A 22,612-nucleotide genomic window follows, 5' to 3' on the forward strand; every position below is an offset into this window, starting at 1 on the left:
ACCCACAGTGTCTGATTTCAGGATCACTTACAGCAGGTGGGGAAGAGAACAGGGAGTTTAATTTTTAAACCTGGGAAAACTTTTGTCTCAACCTGAAGGAGATTCTTCTAAATGTCATGATTTGGAACACAACCAACCTGTTAAAAAAAAAAAAGAAAGAAAAGAACAACTCAAACCCCCCTTTTCTTTGTGGAGATAGTCAAATGAAAATCATTTCACTTGACCTCCCATCTTGACTTACATGTTTATTGCACTAGAACAAATGCCTTCTATATAAAAAGATGCTGTAGAAAAACACAAGATGGTAAATACTAGATCTAGAATTTGTTTGCAATTATATTTAATATTAACAGTATTTTCTTTTTACAAAGCCACTGAAAAAAAAAATTACTCCCCCCCCCTTATCTGCTGCCTAGAATCAGTAATCCTCACTGGTTTGTTCACCATTTATAAGGAAAACATCATTGAAGATAGCTTGTCACAGAGACTTTCTGCAGTAAGTGGCCTGCACTGCAAATCTGTGCTGTGTGTCAGGTCATGTTTTGGTTTTTTTCTCAGTCCCTCCTCCTAAATGTCAAGGTCTCTGCCAAGAACAGCACCTGCTGACAACAACATCCCTCCCCTCTAAGGTACCTGCCTGCCAAACACAGCAACTCTCTGGTAACACATGTCTGAGGATGGTAAATATCCTCATTTTACTGAGGTAAACCAAGTGTAGTTAATTCAGTTTGCCCAAGACCTGTCTCCTGAACAGCCACAGAACCCAGGTCTCACATTCTCAGGTGGAGGCTTGAGCTGGAGACCATTCTTCCCCTCTATGGAAGAGTGAAAATGAACTGATGGCACCCAAATTGTCTTCAGCCACTCTCAAAGGACCAGGTGTTTTTTTCTTGTGTAGTCTCAGTTTCTTCACTGCTGTTTGGAAATGGTGTAAATCAGGTTTCAAGTCCACAGCAGCACTAAGCCCCAGCCCCAAGGAGTCACTGTGACATGCAACCTGTAGGCAGTTAGACAGTGGGGAAGATCAAAGCTGCTGGGAGGTTAACCTCATCCTCCTGCTGATGGACCTCTCCGGCCTGGCCTCCAGGAACAAGTGCCACCTCCTTCACCAGACAGGGGGTTATAGCCTGGAATTACAGAGGAGAAAGCCACTGGATTAATATTCATCCTCAAAAGGCTTTAACCAACACACAGGGAACACACACACACAAAAAAAATCTTATCATTTGCCCCTCATTCATACTTACCACACAGGCAACGTTTTGAGGAAAAGCAAAGCAGAGAAAATATCCAGCCTTGAGATGGGCTGGTTTTGTGGTGCTCCCAGTAAAAGGCATTGCAAAAGTTGTGGTTTAATTTGACCACTTTGGATTAAATTAAATTGAAATTCATTAGCAGTTAATTTCTAAGAGTCTGCACTGAGGCTTTAGTGCTGCTCTGCAGAATAAAGAGAAGTCACAGGAACTCACAGGAAACCCTGCATGAGGGGCTTTATCTTTTATCCTGGTCTTGAGAGGATGGGATACTCAGAAGGAGGAAAGGTAGAGCCACTCATTGCTACTGCAAGATGTTTTTTAAAAGATTTTGAAAATGGAAATGCAGGCATTAAGGCAAAGAGATGCTTTAGCTGAACCTCCAGTGCCACAGCTGTAGGTAACTCCATTTTCTGAGTATATACTTGAAAAGATACAACTCTGCACACATCCTCAAGTTTGTTCCATCCATGGAAAAGGACAAGCAAAATCCTAGAAGTGGTGCTAACCAAGCAGGTTACAAATCCACCTATTCCACCAAAATTGAAGTATCACCTCCATCTTTGATGTTTGTTTCTCTCAGACAAGCCAGGTTCTGCTTTCTAGCTTAATTTAGCAGCTGAAGAGTGCAGGTGGTTCTTTCACTTCATGCTGATCTACCTCAGGAGAAGATCTGGGACCTTTAATTGTGTCATCTTTTACTTAAGCAAAGATTAAGCACCTGGGAGGGTGCCTCAGCCCAGCTGCCTTGATCCCACATGCTACTTCTCCTGTATTTCTCATTCCCACAGTGGTGAGTATTCTGTGCAAGAACAAGAAGGGATATTTGATAGAATCAGCCCCTAGATTTCACCCTTATTAAACAGCTCAGAATCTTCCTGATGGGTTTTGCATCAAGTGCAAAGCAGCCACACTGGTCTAAGGAGTTTGTGTGGCAGGCACATTTTGTTTCCTCCTCAAAGAAGAGAAAAAAAAAGTATGTACAAGGATTGTGTAAGCAACTGGATAAAGGCTCTGTTCCTGGGACTCTCAAAGATTTCCTACTTACCCCCTCCTCTCAAGGGTTTTTTGTTGGGTTTGGATTTGGGGACTGCTGAAGAGGTGGAGGCAGCAGATTCTGCTTCTTGCTGTTGACAAAAGCAGAAGTTACTCAGAATTTAATCATGGTGAATTTCAGCTCATCTAATGACCCTGACAGAACTGTAACCTGATTACCCACACAGCTGTTACCTGGTTCAGCTTCAGGTTTCCTTTATAGCTCTTTCCTTCCTGCATACTTTCCCACATTGCTATCTTCTGCCTTCGCTTCTCTTCTTCAAGCTGAGGGACAAACCCAGGACACAGAAGATTTCAGAACCAAAAGAAAACAGAAACAGCTCCAAGACTCAGCAAAACTCAAGGGATCTGTCTGCATCTCTGAGCTTACAGAAGCATTTACTTTCTAAAACACAAACATCTTCCCAACCACCCCTTCACCCTGTGTCTGCAGCTGCTTTTGGCCACCTGCTGCTCTAAAACATTTTCAAAGCAAAACAGAACCAAGTGGCAAGCTGAAATCCTGAGGTTATGAACTGTCCTGAGCAAGGAATACTGCATGTAAAACAATCCCATGCTTAACATATGGTTCTGCTGAGTAAAGTGTGGTTTTCAAATGAACAAGACAGCCAGCTGCATATTTAAATCTGCCCAATATACATGAACAACAGTTCTCTTTTAAAGCAACCTATCCCCAAAACAAAAGAAATTAATGATTAAGACAAAATGCCTTCTTCTCAACAAACAGGAGGGAAACAAGGTGACTGCTCCATCCAGAGAAAGCAAAGCTCCCCCAGTCCATGCTCATTGACTGAAGCTTTTCACATGTTTTCTTCCACAATATGACTTTTCTTTTGTTTTTCACTGCTAATTTGTCTGGGAGCATCAGCTGTGGATTAAGGGCTGAATGTAGCTGACTGCACAAGGTAAAGAACTGGGGTTAATGAGCAATGTTACTGCTCTGCTGATCACCTCCATTTTCATGCTGTGCCTCCTCATCCCAAGCTGCAGCTCAAACCACTGCATCACAGCAACACTAAGCTACATTCCTAGGAACTTATGTTTGCCTTTAAGAACAGAAAACACAGCACAGAGTTACTCTGAACACCAGTAAATCCCCTTCAGCCCTTCACTGCACACATAACTGTGTTCCTGTAGCTAGAGACAGAGCCATAAAAACACCCCAAACCAACAAAACATGAGGCCCACAGCATCCCAGAGAGATGAGTGCTCCAGGAGGAGCAGAACACTTCTATGTATCAATCAACCAAGAGCAGGAAGGCATCAGACCACACAGCATGGAAGTGCTTGCAGGATGGGAGGTCCATGGTGGTGCTCAGTGCCCCAAAACATCTCAGAAGTGGCCCAGGGAAAAACCCACCCCCTACATTCCAGCACGAGGCTCCTGTTCTCTGGCATCCAGTTGGAAAAAACCTTCCCAACAGCTGCAAAGTGCCTGGTGACAAATTCATGAGCTAAAGCAAGAAAGGAGCCCTGCTCACCTGTCTTTGTTTTTCTTTGTATCTTTCTGCTTGTGCATTCAGCTCCTCCTGCATCCTGAGGCGAGCTGCTGCCAAGGCTTCCTGCCTCCTCACCACCAAGTCAGGCTCTAGGAAAATTGGGAAAGAGTTGTTCAAAAGGAATTCTAGCTGGTTCTCCTCAAAGAGCTGCAAGAAGGAAAGGCTCACAGCTCTCTTTGCAGCTGTTCTGCAGAAAATGACACCTCAAGTTCAGTTTCCAGACAACCTTTTACAGTAATTTAGATGCTGATTTAAAATTCCTCATGTCTCAATAATCTCTAAATTATAATTCCTAATGTCTCAATGTTTTTATAGCAATTACTTCAACAGACTTTTAATTAATAAGGACAATTATGTATAAGAAATTATAATTGACACTTCTGGGATGCTGCCTTCTACATCTGAAGGATTTTTCTTGACACAAATAATCCCAGAAACACCAGCCATGCCTCACACTAACTCCACTTTTACCCAGAGAACTTATTTTAAGTAAAAGCATGAGGCAAGCACCCACATTCACTCCTACTCCTGGCAACTGGTCCTGCCTGTTTCAGTGGAGCAGTGGCAGATTGACCATGTCCATCAGCAGAGAAATAACAAGCAGCACACACATCTCAAGAGAAAACTGGCAGCCTTGGAAAATTAACATTAAGTCACCACCTCTCTCCATGCCTGGCCTTTAGGATAACTCAAAATAAAAGTTATATCCAGGCAATGGCAAGTATTACTGTTTTTTCTCAGCACCTGAACTACCTCCACATTTCTTTCTCTCTTTTTTACACTTGTTACCATTCAGTGCTGAGCATGCAAATAAACTCAGATGACCTTTATAGGCAGTTTGGGCAATTAAATCAAGATTTAATTAGCATGGACATGGGCAGCATGGCAAAGTAACCAGAGCCAGGCACTCCTTGTCCTCTGCTTTAGGGCACCCAATGTCCAGAGCAGGCAGGGAGGATCCTGAGGCTGTAAGACTGTCAAGCTCTGTCAGACTTGATAAGAAAGGGAGCTACACCCCAAACATACACAGTCCTGCCAGAGTGGGAACAGGGAAGGAATAATTGGAAGGAGAGATAATGAACGTTAATAAAATATTAATTCAGAATGTTCCTGTTCCCAGTATTTAGATGTGGATCTTTTGGTTAAGTTTGATGAGTCCAAAAGGCATTGAATTATTGACAATTAATTTAAAATCCATGTTCTCTCAGCTCCTGCACGACCCAAGCCCATCTGCTCCCTTATTCTGCAACACTCTGCTCCTTCTCTCCCAACCTCCTTCCTCTGGGCCACGACCCCTCCTGGAAAGCCTTTTAAGTAAAACACTTCTCCTGATCCCACTTCTTCATCAAGGGTTTCCTCAATAACACAATCTGTCCACTTTCATGGGCCTCCTCAGTTACCCTGAACACCACTCGCCACCAAAACCCCTCAGAACCAAACCCTGTTTGGGTTGTCATTAAACAAGGACCCTGTGGGCAGCTGCCAGAGATCCCAGAGCATTCCCAGGAGCCGGGGAAGAGCCTCAAGCACCGCCCTAAGCACCCAGAGAGAGCTTCACTCACCCACAGCCGCCTCGGCTGCTCCCTGCTGGCTGCCGGGCCTGCCCGCCAGGCTCTGGGATACCATCTGGATGAGGAAATAGATGACGACAGCGGCCAAGAGGATGAACCAGCCATAGTTGGACAGCAGGGAGCACACTGGGACACGGACAAGACGGAGGTGAGAGGGAGCTGCGGAGAAGCAGCAGCCCCAGGCACCCCCACGACCCCTTACCCGTGTGGAGGGGAAGCTCCAGGCTCCCCCCGACCCCTCACCCGTGTGGATCAGGAGCTCCAGATCCTCCCATCCCCTCGCCCAGGTGGATCAGAAGCTCGAGGGCCCTTATATCCCTTCACTCGTGTGGATCAGGAGCTCCAGATCCCCCCCCATCCCCTCACCTGTGTGGAGGGGAAGCTCCAGCCCCTCCCTAGCCCCTCACCCGGGTAAGTGAGGAGCTCCAGACCCCCCCATCACCTCACCCAGGTGGAGGGGAAGGTCAGACCCCCCCAGCCCCTCACTTGTGTGGATCAGGAGCTCCAGACTCCCCCTATCCCCTCACCCGTGTCGATCAGGAGCTCCAGACCCCTCCAGCCCCTCACCCGTGTGGAGTGGGAGGTCCGGGCCCCCTCCATCCCCTCATCCGTGTTGATAAGGAGCTCCAGACCCCCCCATCTCCTCACCCGTGTGGAGGGGAAGCTCCAGACCCCCCCCCCATCCCCTCACCCGGATGTAACAGGAGCTCCAGACCCCCCCATCCTCTCACTCGTGTGGGTCAGGAGCTCCAGGCCCCCCCAGCCCCTCTCCCGTGTTGATCAGGACTTCAGACCCTCCCCATCCCCCTCACCCGGGTGTAACAGGAGCTCCAAACTCCCATCCCTCACCGGTGGAGGGGAACTCCAGACCCCCCAGCCCTCTCCCGTGTGGATCAGGAGTCCCACGCTCCCCCCTACTCCTCACGCCGTGTGGATCAGGAAGCCCCACGCTCCCCCTACTCCTGCACGCCGTGTTGGATCAGGAGCCCACGCTCCCCCCTACTTCCTCAGCTCCGTGGTGATCAGTGAGCTCCAGAACCCCCCAATCCCAGCCCCGGGGCTGCCCACGGCCCGCCAGCGGCCCCCCCGTTCCCTCAGCTCTCATCCCCGCCAGGCCGCCGCTATCCGCCAGACTCACACCGGGAACTCGCCCCCACCGCTAACCAAATCACCAGCCCTCCTCCCTACGCCGCCACCACTTAGGGCCGAAAACCAATCAGCAGGAGCGCGGCTTCCCTTTCGCACGTACCAATGAGAAGAGCGGCAGCGAGACAAAGCTTCGACGCAACTCGGCCAGCCAATGGGAGAGAAAAACGCGCGCCGCAGCCAATCAGCGATAAGGAAGATTGGCGACGCGGCCAATCAGCGTGCGCGGGGAACACTCCTCCCCCTCCCGCCGCCATGGCCGCTCCGTCCCCTCAGCGCCGGGAAGGCAAAGGCAAGGCTCGTTTATTGAACACCGAAATGCGCACGGACGGGGCCGGACGGAGCCCCGGGAACCCCGGCAGGGAGAGCGGGGCTGGGGCAGGGAGGCGGCTCAGGAGCCGTTGGGAACGGGATCTTCGTCATCTCTCCTCCGCGTCCTCTGAGGACCTGGAAAAGACATGAGGGTGAGGGACTGCGAGTCAGGGGGAGCGGTGATGGTAGCGGGGTCTGTGAGGAGAGGAGTTGTAACCCGCTGCAAAACTATCATAACAGAGAGAGAAGCGGCAATACTGACCCAGCAGGGATCTCTCACTCCCTGCTCCCACTGAGGCACTTGGAGGCAATGGAGGCCGGGGCAGGTTCTGTAATTAATATTTTTTTTTCTTTCTCTTTTTTTTTTTTTTTTTCTTTTTCTCTTCTCTTTTTTTTCCCTTTTTTTCTCTCTTTCCTTTTCCCCCCCTTTTTTTACTCTTTCCTTTTTTTCCTTTTCCTTTCTTTCCTTTTTTCTTTTTTTCTCTCCCTTTTTTTTTCTATTTTCCTTTTTTCTTTCTTTCCTTCTTTTTTTTTTTTCCTTTTTTTTCCTTTTTCCCTTTCTTTCATTCTCTTTTTTCCTTTCTTATTTTTTTTCCTCTTTTCCCCTTTTTCCCTCTTTCTTTCCTTCTTTTTTTTTCCTTTCTTACTTTTCCTTTTTCCCCTTTTTCCCTTTTCCTTTTTTCCTCTTTCTTTCCTTCTCTTTTTTCCTTTTTTTTCTTTTTTTATTCCTTTTTTACTTCCCCCCCCCTTTTTTTTTCCCTTTCTTTTTTTTCCTTTTTTTTTTTTTTTTCTTTTTTAATAAATAAAACTGCAGTTGCCCACCCAGTGAATCACTTAGGGCTGACATTTGTCACTTTGCTCTTGAGTGACTCCAGGTCCAAAAAACCAGAGCCCAGGCAGATGCTGGTTATGGATGGTGATCCTCAAGGAATTCTGCTCCATTACACTCATTTTTACCTCCCTGGTTTGGTTCTCCCCAGTGGAAATCCCTCCTGAGAATGAGACAAAAACATGAGGAGAGGGAGGTTGTGTTTGGGAAACAAGGAACAGGAGATGGATTAAACCTGATTTTCTTTCTCTGCAGGGATCTGCCCAGCCTGCCAGTAAATCCCTTCAGTCGTTCCACCTCAGCCAGAGTTGTTGGCATTTGCAATAGCAGTCTGAAAAAAGTAAACAACAAAAAACCAAAACCAAACAGCATGAATCTTCACCTCCAGTCCTGTTTTAAAATAAACATAAACGCAAGGTTTTTTCCCAAGTTTAAGTGAAGCTGAGCCTCTCTAAAGTAAGTTTTTAGGAGATTCCTGGTTCTAGAAAATTCCCACAAAGGACAAAGCACAACCTGACTTCCCCCCCTTATTAAAGAAGCTGCTCTGGCCTGGGCAGAACTCTGAGCTCAAACCAAGTTTTTCACTGAAGTTCTTAAAAAAAAAAAAACAGTTTAAAAGAAAAATCCCAGACAAAGCAGCTATCCCCAAGCTAGGACACACTGGGAACAAACTCAGGGGATGCAAGGAGGAGGGAAACATCTTTTCCATCTGGATCCCTGGCAGATTTTCTCCTCCAGGTGTGACTTTCTTTACCTTTATGGCCTCCACGTCCCCTGGGAAGGGTCCAGATTCTTCTTGTCAGTTGGGAGCCCTGCCCAGGATTGAAGCTGCAAAGGAGAAATGAAAACCCATCACACCTCCTGGAGGCCACCTGCTTCTCCAGCTTCCAAACCAGGTTTGGGAGCCTTCCAGCCAATCAAGTGTAGTATCTTATCTTTGTTAACAAACTGATACAGTGAAGAATTGCCTCCTCAGAAACACCAGCAGCTTCTTCCTGATATCCCATTTTTTTTTTCCCCCCAACCTTAATTTAGGGATTTTGCAGCTGAATGAAACCGATTGGATTTGGATGTTGTTTGAACACTCTGTGGCTGTTAGAGAACAGGGTGGATAAATAGAGTGACCAAAAACTGGGTTTTCCTGTTCTTTATGTCCAGTCTGGTAGCCAGAGCTGTGTGTATGACAGCTTACATTAGGCTGGATGTCTGCTTGACACTAAAAAGGTTTTATTGCTGCTGCTTAGGGAAAAAAAACAATCTGTAGTCTGTGAAAATGGATGTATCAGCTGGAGGGAACTTTGCTGACCCAGCATCACCACCACTCCTTCTGTCACAGCCCTGAACCCTTTTCCACTCATGAACTAAAGCCAGAGTCCACTCATGACAGTTTTCAATGCTGAATACCTTCAAGGTATTTTTAATTTCAAACAGTGAATTTGGGAATGCTGTTGTTAGACACAGCCCCAAGCTTGATTTTGAACAGGTTGGTGAAATAAAACACATGGATGTGCCACTTAGGAATTTCAAGTAACTAAGCATGGATTTGTAATGGCTTTCACTACAGTTATGCATTCTGCATTTAATCCTCCTTCACCCAACAGCAGACGTATTTACAGTTTATAGTGGCCTGGTAAAAGAAAGAAAGTTTGGTTATCCCAATCATCTTAGGGTGAATAAAAATAGTAAAGACTGGCAACTTCTTCTGCAGTTAAATAGCAGAGAAAAAATCAAAATGAAAGTTTCCTGCTTGTCAACGTCAGTCAATCCACCCTGCCCAAGTTGCGCTCTTTCGCCGAAACAATTCTGATGTGTTTCAGCACCACCCAAAAGGCCCAGGGGCTGCCTGGGGTGTGGTTTTCAGCTGCAGGCCCAGTAGCACCCCCCAGAGCAAGTGGTGTTTCTGAAGGAAGAATGCCAGTTGAAGATTTGGTTGGTTGCCTTACGTTTTTGTTTCTCCTTGCGCAAATATCCCTTTGCAAGCTGTGCACTCCCGTTTGCCCTTTGAACATTTTCTCTGCCTCCTGGTCGCTCCTACATGATACCACACACACACACAAAGTTAATTTAAGAACATTGCAGCAGTTTGCAAAGCTTCTGCCTTTGCAAAGAAAAAGACAATTTGGCTCCTCCTCATCACTCAGCCATTGGGATGTTGACAGATGGAAGAAGGAGCACATCAAGAGTGTCCCAACGCTCAGGTTTGGGATGGATCAGTCTCCTGAAAGTCAGAACTGTTCCCCACACCCTCACAGAAACCAGAGGGCTCTGCTGCCATTTTTTATTTTTATTTCTTTTTTTTTGACTGGGTTGGAAGGGAGCTCAGAGATCATCAAGTCCAACCCTTGATCCACTCCCCCTGCGGTTCCCAGCCCATGGCACTCAGTGCCACATCCAGGCTCTTTTGAAATATCTCCAGACATGGAGAATCCCACCCCTTCCCTGGGCAGCCCATTCCAATGCCGGATCACCCTCTCCATAAAGAAATTCTTCTAATCTCCAACCTAACTGCTCATTTCTCTGGAGCTCGTCTTTCTACCAACGAGGGCCAGAAAAGACCCAGACAAACAAAGGCAGTAAAACAATGAAGTATCATAAAAGACTGAATCCTTAACAGAATGAAACCATAAAGGAAACAGCAAATGGCCAGGTTGGTTTTTTTTTCAGTGGTGCCCAGTGACAGGACAAGAGGTAATGGGCACAAAGCAGAACAGAGGAAGTTCCATCTGAACATGAGGAGGAACTTCTGTACTCTGAGGGCAGCAGAGCACTGGAGCCCAGAGAGGTGGTGGAGTTTCATCTCTGGAAACATCCAAACCCACCTGGACACCAATCCTGCTCTGGACTGGATGAACCCAGAGGTCCCTTCCAACCCCCACACCATGCCTGGATTTCTGTTTTTAGAGCCACTTATGAAAAAGAGTTTCAATAAGTTTACAACTAAGGGCAAAAAGCTGAATATTTTCTCTTGAAAATGCACGTACAAAGACATAAAGATATTTCTCTTTTCTCTCAGCTGAGTAGAACAAACCAGACTTACTTTTGAGGTTTCACTTTTTGAAAATCCAGCACTCTGACCTGGGAACTTTGTGGATTACATATAATCTGTAATGCTTCTTATTGTTACAGGATTCCTTAAATGCTGCAAAGTAAATAAAAGTTAAGGAAAGAGTTCTTAATAGGAAATCTGCAAAAATACATTTATATTGAAATGCATTCATACACCTAAAATCTTGTACCTTCTGCTATATAAAACCCAGCAAACAGCACCACTAAATAAGCCTAGTGACAATCTTCTTTGATATTATGAAAATATAGTAAGGAGAACATAAAGAACAACCTCAGAATACCATCAAACCCAGCAGCTACAAACATCACATTTCCTACAGAATGTGGGACCAGGACACCAATCAACCAAAAAATCACAGGGCAAATTGCTTCCTTTTTTTGTTCCTTGCCACCAAATGTAACACTACTGAAAGGTATAAATGTGCTGTAAACTACTTTTTGTAACAACACTGAAAACCTTTACTTTTAGGGTGTTTTTAAAGATTAAGGTTATTGTTTGGATATTGATTTACAGAGATGTCACATCTGGCTGGGCCAGCCAGGAACACAGCACCAAGTTTCCTGAAGCACAGGGGTTTATGGATTCCCTTTTTACTCCTGAGGAATATGTCACAGCTCACAGAAGGGAGTTTCAGAACTACAGAACCAGAACCAGAGCCAGAGCAGTTTTTCCCTTCAGAACTCACTCACCTCAGGTAAGTCAGTGATTTAATCGTTTGCCAGCGGATCCAGTTCACCCTGCAGCAACAGGAAACAGCAAGGGAACTGTCAGTCCCTTCAGCAAAACCCAAACACTTGAAACAAACTTCCTTGAACTCACAGCTGGTTTAGAGACTCGTTAGAATCACTGCAATTAGTGCAGCAGGAAAAGCACTGAGGCTTTGTGAGGGCTCTCTCACTGCACACTGCAAGTCCCGTCAGCACCAGCTCATACCCAGCCCCCATGGTACTGCTTTAAAGAGCAGCAAAGACCAATTCCAAGAGCACATGGCACTGCACTCAGGAAAAGGTTGAATTAAAGGCCAAAACACAAATTTCAGCTTGTTTAGAGTCATGCTGTGTGAGGAGCTTACCAGTTCAGCAATGTTGTTGTTGGTGAGGACGAGCTCTGTCAGGCTGGGCAGAGCCTGTTCCAGGCTCCTCACCAATCCGACTGAAGAGGAACAAAAACCAAAAGGTTTAGTTTGATGAGAAATGAAACACAGAGATCGATAACAAGATTAGATCCCTGCACAGCCCCCCAGGTTGAGACCAAGGAGGAGTTTTGGTTGGAATCCTCTATTTTCCTCTAATAAATTGGCAATAAATGCCAACTGCGCTACTGATTAGATGCAGGATGAGATTTTTGGTCATCCCCCTGCAGGGTAACACCATTTTTGTTGTCTTTATGATCACTGAAATCCAGAGTCTGTGGCCAGATTCCAACCTCTGCATCTCATTGTCTGAAAATCAAGTGACTTTTGCACCGACTCAGGACAACTGGAGCTGATCTCCTCAGCAATTTCTTAATGACAATTTTTTCTCATAAAGCTTTTCCACACCCTTACCCACTGAACACTTTCCTCTCCCCAGAGCATTCTTCCTCTGCCCCCCCAAAGGTCCCATCAGGCCAGTATCCAGCTCAGCCCCTTACCAAATCCTGTTGTTTATTCATCAGAAGAGTTTTCAAGCCTCCTCAGCAGAGGGAAACCCATCCAGGCTTACGGATCTCATTTGTCAGAGAAATCAATTGCATCAAACTGGTCTAGCGTGGGCACCCAGGTTCTCAATAAACTGGGAATTTTATAGCCTGGGAGAGAGAGCAAGACAGGATCGGAGGGAAAAGCACACCCAGCAGGGCGCAGGATCCGGATTGGGACCGGAGGAACCAGACAGCCCCAACACCTCCGGGTCGGCTCCTCCACACCACACACAACCGAACTACCCCTTTTCCTCCCCCCACAACCCACTCAGCTCCCTGCGCCCAGGCACATCCTCGCGTGTCCCACCCACACCAACATTCCCGCATTTCTCCTCAATTCCCTCCCCATTTCCACCCCTCCCGCTGCAGGCTCCATCACCCCCAAACCCCCGGGCCATTGGCAAGGCTCCGCCACCCTCCCCCCTTGGGCTTCCCGCCTCCTCCTGCCGCCCCTCCTCCCTCGCAGAACCTCCCCGCAGCCCCCCATGCCCCATCGCAGCCCCCCCAGGCCTCAGCGTTCCCCCCGCACAGGCCCCATCCCGGTACCCCATCCCGGTACCCCATCCCGGTACACGCTCCATCCCGGTACAGGCTCCATCCCGACACAGGCCGCACCGCGGCCCCGCCACGGTTCCTCCCGCCGAGCCCTCGCACCTCGCAGGTCGAGTTCTCGGTCGCGAACGGCGTTGGTGTATTGTGCTGCCTGCTCGATCAGCTCCGCCGTCAGCTTCACCATCCCGACGCTCCGCTCCGGTTCTGCTCCGGTTCCGGTCCCGCTCCGCTGTCAGGCCGCACCGCACCGCGCCAACCCAGGCCACCCCGCCGAGCACCGAGCACCGAGCCGGGGCAGGCGGCACAGCCGAGCGCCGAGCAGAGAGGGAGGAGCTCCGCCCTCTGCTCCCGATCCCTGGCGGGACCTGGGTGGCCGCTAGCCCAGTTCCCAGCCCCGCTAGCCCCACTCCCGGACCCGCTAGCCCCTCTAGCCCCGTTCCCCCCCCCCCCCCCCAGCCACGCAGCCCGGTGCCGGGCAGGCTCAGGCCGTTCCCCCTCAGAGGGTCCCCGGGCTGATGAGGGGGAGCAGGGGGAGTCCTGCAGCACCACCCGAACCCCCCATCTGGTTCTTTATCCTCCGTTCGGGGTCTCCTCCTCAGCCTCCCCACCTTTTTCACGGCGATTTTCCCCGCGGTTGGACCCGGGGCAGCCGCTGTCCCCCGGCAATGGCAGCGGCAGCGTTTGGGCAGCAGAGGGACCCGGTGTCCCGCGAACCTCCGCGACAGCGACAGCAGTGTCAGCCGCAGCCCCCATCCTACCGGGCTGGTTCGGCGGCGGCAGTGCCGGTGAGGAGGGCAAACACCCCCCTCGGAGAGGCTGCTGGCAGCAAAACCTCTCCCCGGCTGAGGGGGGGATCCCCTCCCCAGGGCCATGCGCTGCCCTTTGGCCACCCGGAGCCTCCCCGCAGCCGGCGAGGGCGGCACGGAGGGTCGGCACCCAGCCCACCCAGCACCGGACTGAGCAGGGGTCCGGCTGTGCAGTATAACAGCAGCAACCAAGAGGTCACCGGAGGTTCCCTCTCAGCTCCCGGTGTTGCCAAGCACAAGGTCTGGCAAGGAATGGAGGTGGAGCAGGCTGGGGAGGCTGCTGCTTTCCCTTTGGACAGAGTTGGCTCCTCCGAGCTCAGCCGGTGGCACTGTGCTTGTTCTAACAGATGCGGCAAAGCAGCCGGGGCAGCCTCCTGCAGCAGTCACAGCGCTTGCTGCTTTCTCTCCTCCGTGCGAGCTTAGATTCGACGGGGCTGCCCTGTAAACACCTTCCCCTCGCAGCTCTGTCCCTTCCAGATGGCATTCCAGGTCTCAGAGGAGCCGTGAGGGGCTGGGAACACACCTCAGACTGCAGCATTGACCTTCACCCTTTGCCTGGGGGATAGAAGAGGCTTTCATGTGTCACCACATCCCCTTCCACCGGCTTGAGGAATTTGGGGGAGCAGAGGTGGCTCAGACTGCTGTGTCTGGCCAGGCAATTCCACTCCAAGGCAGAGCAGGTCAGGAAGTCCACGGCTGGAAAGCTGCTCCCAGGCTCTTGGCCTCGCTGGCAGGGCTGGGCTGGCAGCAGTTGGGCTTTGTGGGTGGGTTAACCACAGAGCAGATGACAAGGACTGAAGGTGACAGGCCAAGGGAAGCAGTTGGCAACCTCCAGGTCCCAAATCCTGCTGAATATCCCCAAGCTCTGGCTCCTGCAGCCCTGGAGAAGTAAATCCCCCACCCTGAAGGCCCCTTGAGGTGAGGCAGGATGATTTCTGGATCCTTCGCTGTCGAGGAAATGTTTGGGTTTTTTTTTTCCTGAGTTGTGTCATCTCTCTGAACCCAGGGACAGGAGGTCAAACACTCCAGTTTGGCACCACAGAGGGATGGCTCACACATTTCCTTTGGGAGCATCTCACAGCATCACCCTGACAGGGATGCCTGGCTCAGGCCCCAGCACGACAACGTCAGAGCTGGCTCTGCTCTGCTTGGTGATCCCTGCAGAGGTCTCAGCTGGGGCCAGGCAGCTCCTCTGCTCCTTGCTTACAAAACACCCACAGCAAAGCTCTCCGTGCACATTGTCAGGTTTTATAACACCTGTGTTTGTTTACAGGGAGGAAGAAAAAAAAAGAGCAAGCTGTCCCAGGCAGAAATGAAGAATTCCTTGTACGTGAGTCGGGAATCAGGTGGTGGAAAGGACAACAAACAGTCTGTGCTCTTCCCAAGCAGTCATAAAAAGGAGACTCTCTGCATCCCCCTGGAAAGCAGGCAAGGTGGAGCTGAAGCTCTTTCTCCCAGAGCTTTCTGCTGTAATAGAACTGTCACTGAGAGCAGACAGATTTCTGGTGTACACCAGCTCTGAAAAGCCCTTTCTTTCTAATGGAAAGTCACAGCAATGACTTTTAAGATGTGTGTTCCCCACCTGCCAGCTGCAAAATGGCAGATGGCCCTGGATGCAACCTCCCAGCCAAACAGCAAACGAGGAGTCAGGCTGCACTAAGAAGATTTTCCAGAAAACTGCTATTATAGATTTGGCTTTGGTGCCAAGAAACAATAGAGAAACAGGCTTTAATAAATTGCCTAAATATGCATTTGTCTTGAAGACACAGCCACTTTGATCCTCTGTGCATACCAGAGACTTTAAGTGCTCCAAGCAAGCATGGAAATAGCTTAGATAAATAATCTGAATTTTATTATTTTCCAAGAATGAGTTCTGAGGGAGTTAGTGCCCTGGGAAATGCTGGAAGCTGATGTTGTTGCATGAACCCAACATGTAGAATTTGTTTCTTTCCCTGGCAGGCTGGAGGGCAGCAGAAAGCAGGACACAGCTGGGAGTGCTGGGGATTGGTCATCTTAAATTGCATTGCTTCACCCAGTGTCTATTTTAAGTTATGCCAAGGATGTAAGGGTAAACATCTTGGGTTTTTTCACATTTCAGTACATCTAAATATACCAATGAGCAGTATTTAGAGGCAGAGAACTGGAAGGCAGAGCTGACGCAAGGCTCCTGATTCCCAGCTCCTGGTTTTTGACTGTGATACAGCAACAGAAATGAAAGTTTGTTATTTTACAAACAAAGGGGCAGAAGCCAGGAACATTTCACCCCAGTTCTGACCTGTGGTTTGGACGAGACCGAAAGGGGAATCCTGGAACAACAGAAGGAATCACTGTGTGTGATAAATCATCTGATTAATTCAACATGTATCATCTGATAAATGTTAAGACACGGGAGCCCACAGTAGCACAGCTCTGAGAAAGCATCTTCCCTTCTGGGAGAGCCCCATTCTTTTCTCTTTATTTTTTTCACAGTTAAAAAGCTCAGTTCCACAGATCCAAGCACTACCCTGGGCACCTGGCCCATGGTTAAATATTGCAAAATCCACAAAAGGCTCCCCAGCTCCCTTTGCTCCACAGCCCACCAGCAGCTCCTCTCCTTCCCTGGCCAGTCGGAGGGGGAAGGTGGCCCTGGGGTTCCCAGCTGCTGCAAACTGGGGTGGGCACAGGGGGCTGCAGGATTTCCCATGTACAGGTGGGAAAGGGGAGCAGTCCTTCCTGCCAGCTCATCCAGGATCCTCCACAACAGGAGAACACACCCAGCTGTGCCAGAGAGCAGCCCCAAGCCCCTGCTTGACAGCCCTGGGTGCACCAGAGATACCTCTGAAGGTAAAAAAAAACTTCTGAGAACAAAAGGAAGGGTTTTACAGATGCAGCTTATCTATGGTTGAGCTGTTTCTCCCACAGATGCTCTGGGCTGATGAGGAGCTGAAGCCAGGAGAGCTGTTTTATCCAGCAAAATAAAAAGAGCCACAATGGCATCACTGCCCTGCCCTGCCCTGCCCTGTCAGGATGGTGGCTGCATGGATTTGTAAAAATCACAGATTCGTTTGTCAGGGGAGATCAATAGTTTATTAACTTAATGGTCAGTTCACCAAAGCTCCATCTTTCCCTGGGGTTGGTCCAGGCAGGTGGGGACAGGTGACAGGGTGACTCTCCCCTCTTCACCTGGCTGAGGTAAAGCTCTAGCAGGCAAGCCCAGGCAGGGTGAGTGTCATTGCAACCGAAACCAAGCAAGGGTTTATCCCAGCTCCGGGAGGAACTGGTGACAATTCAGACTGTGGATTTCACTGGGAAAAGGTTGAACGACTCCTTAAAACCATCAACACAACGGGGATCAGAACATGCAGTGGAGGAAAGAGTGTTTAGGGACATCTGGTGCAAAGAGTGGCTCTGCAAGGTCAGAGAGGAGAAAACAAGGAGGCAAGAGACAAAAAGGTTCCCCGCTCCCATATAAAAAACAGTCCATAGAGAAAAAAACAAAGGATTGTATAAGTTATTTTTAAAAAATCTGTAAAACAACATAGCCAAGGATATTTTAAACACAATTATATAAACACCACATGACTTACTATTAAGAGAGAGCGTGAAAAAGGTTTGTTTCAGGGGAGGGTTTTGTAGAGTGAAGAGTTTCCTGGCTGGATCCCTGGAATGCCTCTTTTGGAAACAGATGCCCAAGAAAAATCAGTCATGAACAGGAGGATTTGGTGAGACAGAAGGGTGTACCCAGCGAAACCAGGAAGATCATAAAGCAAAATGCCAGAAGAGATTAATTGGGACATCATCTCGTGTAGAGGAAGGATCTAGTGCGTTCCAGAACTGAATTAATCAGCAACTGCCTACCAGTTCCAGGAGGGAAATACATTTCATGGTAAGGCTGTGACCCCCAGGGGCTGCTCCATGTGGACAAACCCCACCCGAGACCCTACAACCCCCTCCCCCCTAGCAGGCACATGGGTTTTGCCAGCCTGCAATCACCTGCAGGGCAAAGCCCCCCTGGGCTGACCCCCCTGCACAGCCCTGGGGAGCAGCTTTGGTCCTTAAATCTCCAGTTTATTGCCAGGGCCAGAGAGAAAGAGCTAGGCCTGAATCTGAACAGGAGTCCCAGAGGGGGCTGGAGGGCACCAACCCTGGGGAGCACCTAATTCATCGTTTGATTTATGTACAATGGTCAGCTGGCTGCAATGCAGGGTTCTGTCAGCTGTCACCTAGCAGGAAAAGGTACCAAAAACTGAGCCAGAAGAGGCTCCTTCTTCGCAGATGAGTGAAGTCCTTGCATCCCTTGCAGCCAAGGCTCCCACCAGCTGCTGGGAGTGGGCATCAGGAGGGTTTCTGCGAAGACCCAAGCTTGGATGCATGGATCAGGCATCGGTCCCTGCTCCCGAGGAGTGTTTGAGAGTATTAATATCACCACTTGTCTGCTGCCTTTCAGGGCTTGATCACTCAGGGTGTGCTCCAACCTCTGCTTAACATATTGCTATAGAAACAGCTCTGACAGTGATATTAAAGCTATCAAACTTACGAGCGAATGCTTGACAGCACCAGGGAAACTCTCTCCCAAAAGCTGAAAAAATAAAACTGTTGTCCTAAACGTTTGGCAAAAACTGGGCTGGCAGTTGGTGGAAGTCCGGGATGGATGCAGCCGTTGAACTTTACCCGGCCATAAGACACGTCTGACAGCAGAACTGCACAAACAGCTTCTTTTCACAGAGCTTGTTTGATTTCACCATCTCACAGAAAGTCTTGTCAGCTGGGAGGCCGAGGAGGAACAAGAGAAAATGAGAGCAGATTAACATTCTAAATAAACAAACATGGCACGTAACAGGCGGTGCGATTCGCTCCAGTGTTGGAAGAGAGAGGCTTGAAAAGGAGCTGCTTTTTAAAGGCATCTTTCACATGGTTTTCATCAAGGAATAAAGCAGCTTTGCAGCAAGTGGGAGAAATCAGCCTCAAGACTCAAACTGTAACCAGATAGAAACGCTTGGATGCCTCTGAGAAGAGGCAGAGATCCAGCAGCTCCGCCAGGTCAGCTGCCTGGCACTGACCCAGGGACCACACCTTGAGTCCTGTGTCCAGTTCTGGGCCCCTCAGTTCAGGCAGGAGATTGAGGTGCTGGAGCAGGTCCAGAGAAGAGCAAGGAGGCTGTGAAGGGACTCCAGAACAAGTCCTATGAGAAGGGCTGAGGGAGCTGGAGGTGTTCAGGCTGGAGAAGAGGAGGCTCAGAGGAGACCTCATCACTCTCTGCAACTCCCCGAAAGGAGGTTGGAGCCAGGGGGGGGATTGGTCTCCCAAGTAGCTACCAGTAAGACAAGAGGGCATGGGCTTAAGCTCTGCCAGGGGAGGTTTAGGTTGGATATTAGGAAAAAATTCTTTACAGAGAGGGCGATCAGACATTGGATTGGGCTGCCCAGGGAGGGGGTGGATTCTCCATCCCTGGAGGCTTTTATAAGAAACTGATGTAGCACTCAGTGCCATGGTCTGGGAACCACGGCTGCAGTGGATTAAGGGTTGGAGTTTATGATCTCAGAGGTCCTTTCCAACCCAAATGATTCTGTGATTCTGTGACCCACTGCAGCCCTGCCCCTCTGAGCCCAAGAGCTGCAGCACCTTCAGCCTACACACTGTGAAGCTGAAGGGTTAACCCCCCCCAAACCCTCATTTTTTTTTGCCACCAATGAAGCACCAGAGTACCAGTGGTTCTGCCACACTCCTTACCATTGGTGCAGGTTTCATTTGTCACACAGGAGCCACCCAGGAGGCTGAAACCTTCTCTACACTTGAGGCAGTTCCCACTGGAGCCCTCGCAGGCGGAGCAGTGGTCATCGCACCTGGGGACAGAGATCCCCCTGGGGTCTGAATCAGAAGTGACACCACCAGCTGAAGTGGGCCCTCAGCCAGAAAACAGATCTGCTGGCACTGCCACATCCAGACCAAACCAGAGGACATGGAAAACGAGGAATCTGAAGCTTGAAAGGTTATCAAAGCCCTGGGGAAGATGGGCTCGGTGGTGCCAGCTCAAAGTGACAACAAGTGACATCCCAGTAGCACTCCTCTCACCTGCTGGGAAGGCTCAGTGGGACGCATGCACCTCTCCCCCCAGCAATCCCAGGTAGAAAAAGGGCTGTGGGGGGAATCTGTGCCTTTCCCACCCATCTGCTCAGGGAATACAGCCCTGTCCCCTCCCACCTGGGGCTGGTGGCTTCCCAAAATCCCTGGGAAGGGAGAGCGGTCCCTGTTCTTCCCTGTTGATACCCAGCACAGGTGAGGAAAACCCTGGGCAGGCAGGGACCATATTGTGTGTTCCCAAGTCACCTTTAATCCTTCCCTTTCATGTTTCCTTTCATGAGGCTGAATCCACTCCCACTCCCCACTTAAAGTGCAGAGTGGGAGCAAATTGCTGCCTCCTGGCATCTCCCCATCTCCTGTGCCCAGCCAAGGAGAGCTCCTCAACACAGCCTCGAGGTGAACAGAGCAGGTTTGATTGAAAGCTGGAATATTTGCCTAAACATCCCGGGTCCTCCCACACCTCCTCCAGAAGAACTTGGAGTTGGAACTGTGCTCCTTTCACCGTAGCCCCAAGATATCTTGGCTGGCTCTGGCAGGGGAGCTCTTAAATCTCCAGGGAGGGGCATGCAGGGTCCAGCCCCACGGCTGCTCTGGCTCCTTCATCCCTATTTTAATTTCCTTAGTAAACAGCCCCAGCTGCAAGCCGTTTGCAGCATTATTTGTTGGCTTTGTGTTGGTTTGTTGTTACTGTTGGTTTGTTTTTTTTTTTTAAACTCCTCACCACCAGCACTCCCAGCTTTGCTCTGGTTTAGCAGGGTGGTTCCTTACCTCTTGCAGACTTTGTTGGGCAGCCCGTGGCTGTCGGCGGGGTAGAAGCCCGGGTGGCAGGCAGGGACACAGTGCCAGTGGGGTGCAGGGCCCTCGGGGGGACAGGAGGTGCATTCCTCCTCACCTGGCCCTGTGGGGACAAGGGGAGAGGGCAGATGATGTGGGTGGTCTCAGAGACAGGAGCCATGGGGCACCAGATCATGAGATGGGGAGCAACCAGTGTGGATCTGCCCTGCCCGTGCCCAGGCAGGAACAAGATGTTCATTGTACCACTGGATGCTTGGGTCCCATCCCCCAAAAAACCAGATCCCATCCCAAAAAACTCAGCTCCCCTCCCTCAAAAAAACCCAGCTCCCATCCTCCCCAAAATCCACCTCCCATCCCCCAAAAAAGCCCATCTCTCATCCCCAAAAAACCCAGATCCCATCCCAAAAAAGCCACCTCCCATCCCAGAAAAAGCCATCTCCCACCCTCAAAAACCCAGCTTACCATCCAAAAAACCAACTCCCATCCCTAAAACCTCAGCTCCCATCCCTAAAACCTCATCTTCCATCCTCAAAAACTCAGCTCACAACCTCAAAAACTCAGCTCCCATCCCAAAAAACCCCATCCAGGACCCAGCATCCCATCCCTCTGCAGAGCCAAGAGTTGGCCACAGGGGGTTGGGCAGGGCACATCAAAAGCCCCTCCAGGGCAACAGCCACTGCTCCCAGGTGTGCACTGGTGTGGTTTTCCCACTCTGTGCAGAGAAACGTGGAAAAAAGAGATGGTAAAGTGAGCTGTGGAGGAGCTGGAGGAGGAAAGGGCTTGGGAGAGGAGCTGGGGAAGCAGAGGGTCAGCAAGCGGCGGTGCTGGAGTGGGTATGATGAAAGGTTTTCCACTTGCTGGGTTTGAGAAAGGGTTATGCAGGAAGAGGAGACTAAAAAAAGGCTTGAAAAATGATTGTGGTGAAGTCCATTTACACTGACTGGAATAAGAATTAGAAGGGAAGTAATTTTCTTAAGGAATTAAGAGCCTGCCCCCTTCCACGCCTGCCAACAAGATCAATAAATATTTTGGATTTAGCCTTAGGAAATTGCCCGTGGATGATAGAGATGCACACTGCCAAACATGAATTGTCTGGAGATCATCTTATGATCAGATCTGTGATGATTTTGAGGGCAGATGCAAACACTAACAATGGGAAACAATTGGACTTTCAAGAAGCAAAAAAGGCAGGATTTAAAGGGAACACCGAGCGACTTTGGGCAGCAGCAGCAGCCAGCCCAACATGCCTCAGTTGCCCAACATTTTTACATGCTGCAAAACCACCTTCCATCACCCCCAGAGGGTTTTATGGCCTCCCCCACAACCTCATTAAACTAAAGCATCAGAGGAATCAGGAAATAAATGCTAGATCTAGTAAAAAATGTAAAAACTCCCTAAAAACCTTCTTAATGTGAATATACTCCCAGCTTCTCGCGGGATGGGCTGGAGAGCTGGGATTGCTTCCCAGCTCCTGGTGGGTACTGGGAGCACCAGCTCTCAATACATGAGGGTTTGGGGGTTTTGTGGGGGGATATTGTGGGGTGAAGGACATACCCATGCTGGCAGGGCAGGTCTCACACCGCCGGGGCTCTCGGCTGAGGTACATGGTGGGCTGGCACTCTGGCACGCAGCTCTCTCCTGCCAGGCTGCCAGGAAAGCAAAGGGGACATTTGAGATGGAAGCTACAGGCTCTGGGGACACAACACAGCCCATCCTCATCTCCACATCCCCCAGTGCCCTACAGCACCCTCAGCCCACAGCCCAGGAGACATCAGAAAGCCAGCTGGAGCTTCAGGAGAAATTAAAAGTCCTTCCTGGACCAAAGGGATGTCTGCAGTTCCTTAATTATGTCTTCAGGAGGAAATAAAATGATTTTTTTTTTTTTCCCATGGGCAGCCAGCCCAGCTCTCCAGAGGACTTTTTGCACCATGAGGCTCCCCGGAATAAAAGGAAATTGGTTGAGTGCCACAGGGGCAGCTTTCCCAT

The 22,612-nt window shown here is 49.6% G+C and overlaps 2 protein-coding genes, 1 long non-coding RNA gene and 1 other non-coding gene across 11 annotated transcripts in view; all 4 read right to left on the reverse strand.

Moving 5' to 3' along the window:
- Positions 1–638: 638 nt before the first annotated feature.
- Positions 639–22,389, reverse strand: SELENOS (selenoprotein S). Of its 6 annotated transcripts, none has more exons than XM_030456868.1 (7): positions 22,385–22,389; positions 5,623–5,657; positions 5,371–5,505; positions 3,791–3,897; positions 2,484–2,573; positions 2,302–2,380; positions 639–1,127 (listed from the first exon to the last, which is right to left on the reverse strand). In XM_030456868.1, the coding sequence occupies exons 3-7, from the start codon at positions 5,432–5,434 to the stop codon at positions 1,048–1,050; spliced, it is 420 nt and encodes a 139-aa protein (XP_030312728.1). In that variant the 5' UTR covers positions 5,435–5,505; positions 5,623–5,657; positions 22,385–22,389; the 3' UTR covers positions 639–1,047. The 6 variants fall into 6 exon arrangements, with proteins under 6 accessions (XP_030312728.1, XP_030312722.1, XP_030312727.1 ...); XM_030456862.1 differs by lacking the exon at positions 22,385–22,389 and adding an exon at positions 20,273–20,291; XM_030456867.1 differs by lacking the exon at positions 22,385–22,389 and adding an exon at positions 16,564–16,569.
- LOC115598820 lies at positions 6,812–9,697 on the reverse strand. Its single transcript, XR_003987949.1, has 4 exons — positions 9,610–9,697; positions 8,421–8,494; positions 7,902–7,997; positions 6,812–6,972 (listed from the first exon to the last, which is right to left on the reverse strand). It is a non-coding gene; the product is annotated as an uncharacterized LOC115598820 (long non-coding RNA).
- LOC103526631 lies at positions 10,708–13,359 on the reverse strand. Its single transcript, XR_003987948.1, has 5 exons — positions 13,068–13,359; positions 12,366–12,521; positions 11,806–11,885; positions 11,423–11,470; positions 10,708–10,805 (listed from the first exon to the last, which is right to left on the reverse strand). It is a non-coding gene; the product is annotated as an uncharacterized LOC103526631 (transcript).
- PCSK6 (proprotein convertase subtilisin/kexin type 6) overlaps positions 16,819–22,612 on the reverse strand; it is a 37,651-nt gene continuing 31,857 nt past the window's right edge. For 2 of the 3 annotated variants that reach the window (XM_030456859.1, XM_030456857.1), the window contains 4 exons: positions 22,181–22,272; positions 20,600–20,729; positions 19,481–19,593; positions 16,819–18,515 (listed from right to left, as the gene is read on the reverse strand). In XM_030456859.1, coding sequence (XP_030312719.1) covers positions 18,418–18,515; positions 19,481–19,593; positions 20,600–20,729; positions 22,181–22,272 — 433 coding nt within the window. In that variant the 3' untranslated portion in view covers positions 16,819–18,417. The remainder of the gene's footprint in view (positions 18,516–19,480; positions 19,594–20,599; positions 20,730–22,180; positions 22,273–22,612) is intronic. The other variant, XM_030456858.1, reaches the window with a different exon arrangement.

The sequence above is a fragment of the Calypte anna genome, chromosome 10, assembly GCF_003957555.1.
Source record: "Calypte anna isolate BGI_N300 chromosome 10, bCalAnn1_v1.p, whole genome shotgun sequence".
Classification (NCBI taxonomy): domain Eukaryota; kingdom Metazoa; phylum Chordata; class Aves; order Apodiformes; family Trochilidae; genus Calypte; species Calypte anna.

Coding starts and splice junctions, on each gene's coding strand:
- SELENOS (XM_030456862.1), bottom strand. Junction 5,506..5,622: donor GGAGCTCCTGATCCACACGG/GTGAGGGGTCGG, acceptor TCCGTGTCCCAG/TGTGCTCCCTGCTGTCCAAC. Junction 2,574..3,790: donor ACAAAGAAAAACAAAGACAG/GTGAGCAGGGCT, acceptor TTTGTCCCTCAG/CTTGAAGAAGAGAAGCGAAG.